At 41.2% G+C, this 2863-nt stretch overlaps 1 protein-coding gene across 1 annotated transcript in view; it reads right to left on the minus strand.

The window, feature by feature from the left end:
* B3GNT7 (UDP-GlcNAc:betaGal beta-1,3-N-acetylglucosaminyltransferase 7) overlaps nucleotides 1-2243 on the minus strand; it is a 13332-nt gene extending 11089 nt beyond the window's left edge. The window contains exon 1 of the mRNA XM_072408324.1: nucleotides 1974-2243. Within this exon, the coding sequence (XP_072264425.1) occupies nucleotides 1974-2140 (167 nt within the window). The 5' untranslated portion in view covers nucleotides 2141-2243. The remainder of the gene's footprint in view (nucleotides 1-1973) is intronic.
* Between the last annotated feature and the right edge of the window lie 620 nt (nucleotides 2244-2863).

Genomic DNA, 2863 nt, shown 5'->3' on the forward strand with positions numbered 1-2863 from the left:
CAATAAACTGCATGTTTTTGGAATCTCATCAATCTAGAAGAGACTGGTTCACTGAGTTAAATGGTATTTGCACAACAACACACACCTTTCATGGCGCTGTTCCTGCTGAATCTTAGGAAACACCAAGACTGAAGTAGTGTGTCACCTGATGGGCATTGTCTTTCCTGGTTTAGGTGAGGTGAGCCCCTCTCATGTGCTGTACTGAAAGATGAATAAAAATTCATTTATTCCTGTACATTGCTTGGCTAGGCTGCAAAAGTCCAACACAGCAATGTTTGACGGCTGCATCCGTGGGTTGCAAGGAGGGGCGACGGTGGGGTAGCAAAGGAAGGCAAAACTGAGATATTTGTATCATGAAGGAATGTCCCCTTTACATGGCTCATTCCAAAACTTCTCTACCTGCAGCTCAAGAGACAACTGTACAGCTTTGAAAAGTTTGTATTTTTCATCATTGTTCATCATTCTTACAGCAGAGATGACATCACAGAGACGGTGAATCTTCAGCTAAAACAATATCAGAAACTTAAAAATAAAGTTTTGATTTAGATACAATCTAACACTAAAGGGCCTTCCATAAAAAAAAGGAAAAACAGCTTTAGTTAAAACTCATCACTCAAATACAAATAACTTAAAAAAAAAAAAGACCAAAAAATACACCAGTACAATAATATATATATCTATTTCTGTTCAGAAGGACTATTTGACAGCACTGCAAACCCTGCATGAAGACTAAACTATGAAGGAGTAAATCCAACCAGTAATTCAGGTGAATTGCCTAGCGGATATTCAGACTAGACTATTTATTATTCCTAATATTTATTGGATCTCCTGCTGAGATTTAACCATTGCTGGCAGTCACCTGAATAGACCTGAGCTACACATCTGATTTTAGTGTGTGAGGATAAAGTGGCCGGGTGCAGCAAACAATCACAAAACAAATGACTCCTTAGGTAGTACACAATGGTCGCATAATACTCCATTCATGTGTGATTGATTGCTATGAGATACAACTTGGGCAAGTAGTTTCAATACAGAGTCACTTGCCACACCTAGCGATTTCAGTTATTTGTGATTTCAGCAGCAAACCTGACCTACACGAAACTAAAATTACCGGTGCAAGATTAGTATATTAAATCTCTTTCACTGCATGCAGTACTACCATACAAAAAACATAAAATCCATTCATTCCATTACAACAAAGTTTTCCAACAGATCTAAACAAGTGTTAAAATTAAAAAAAAAAAACATTTAAACAAATTAAATGATAGTACGCTATTAGATAACATTATATATATATATATATATATATATATATATATACACACACACACATTAATTTTCCTAAATGGGAAGATCGAGGAAACATTTGATAACATTTACTTGGGTTAGCTGCTTTCTTAATAAACATCAGTAGATTAGGAGTTATTAGGGTATAAGGGTTTGTATGACATTCCCATTTCATGTGGGTTCCTATAGCCTATTGTCCTATCACATATAGGGAGAGGGTCCTGGGCTCATAGGACCCCCATGGCTGTACATCTCTCTAACCCTCTGTATACATTTCATCCAACTCCTTACTAGCCAGGGAAAGTCAGAAAGTTATTTCTTAGAACCCAAGGCATTTATGGCATATCAAATAGGCAGAACAATTACATTGGTCAGACATGCTGTGATTAAATTAAATACATTATATTTATAGTGATTGCCAATAATATATTTTCTAAATGAGAAACCGAAATCTGTTCAATTTCAGCTGCCAGATCTCCGTGTATGTGATATACAGGGGAGGAATAAAGCCCCAGTAAATTCCCCACAGATTCCCCCATTGATGCTGTCTGCCAGTCACCAATAAAAGTTACAACCTCAGCATAAGTCCCAGCAAGCACAGTCATCGCAGCATCCTGCACATGGTGTCTGTATGAGGTGGGAGCAATCAGAGAAATCAGGCAATGTATAGAAGAGATGGAACTTACCACTGGAACATCCTGGCGGCTGTGCGGAGATCACAGGGCAGAGTAATGTGTGCGAGGCTGTCGGGGCAGACAGGACAGGAATGGTGGAAGGAGGGGCAGGAGGCCGGCCAGCACTGATGCTGCACTGCTTCCATATGGCAGTAGGAGTGAGGTGGAGTCCAGCACATTGATATCACAAGTCCTGCTAGTTATACAAGACATGTGAGGTGCGGCTTACTGCTACCATAAAAGTTATTCCATTGATCCATATGTTATCAGAGACTGCACCACCCCACATCATGCCTATTAGGAAGATATGCATGGCTGCAGCTTCTCCCACATATGTGTGCTTCCCATACATTGTACAAACCAGCATGGGAGCCAGGTGCGATGGAGCCAGGTGCGAGCCTGACCCTGTGCTTTCACCTGACTTGGTCCAGACCCAACACAGTCAGAATGTAAGGAGCTGGTGAGGTCAGGCTGACTAGACTTTTCACTATAAATAGAAACAAAACCCTTTTTATTCTGTTGTGGGTGCCGCCATCTTCTTCCTTGATTCAATCTTCATTCATCTTTAGTGGATCTTTAATTCCCCTTTACCAGATAGTGAAAAGTGTGCATGATTTTAAAGCATTGAATGTTGGTTGTGGTTTAAAGGGGTTCAGTTAAAGAGTCCTCCAGTGCAGACCTCAGTCACAGACCCCCCTCATCCCCTTACATAGAATAGACCTCACTGACAAAACCCCATCCCCTTCCCAGTGCAGACCTTGGTCACAGCCCCCCTCCATCCCCTTTCTCAGTGCCATAATACTGTGTAATAAACCCCCTCCCCCCACCTTTCCCAGTGCAGAACTCATGCCAAACCCCCACCTTCTTTCCCATGCTGACCTTAGTGCAAGATTCCCCCCTTT

This window comes from Pyxicephalus adspersus, chromosome 4 (genome assembly GCF_032062135.1).
Source record: "Pyxicephalus adspersus chromosome 4, UCB_Pads_2.0, whole genome shotgun sequence".
NCBI classification, from domain to species: domain Eukaryota; kingdom Metazoa; phylum Chordata; class Amphibia; order Anura; family Pyxicephalidae; genus Pyxicephalus; species Pyxicephalus adspersus.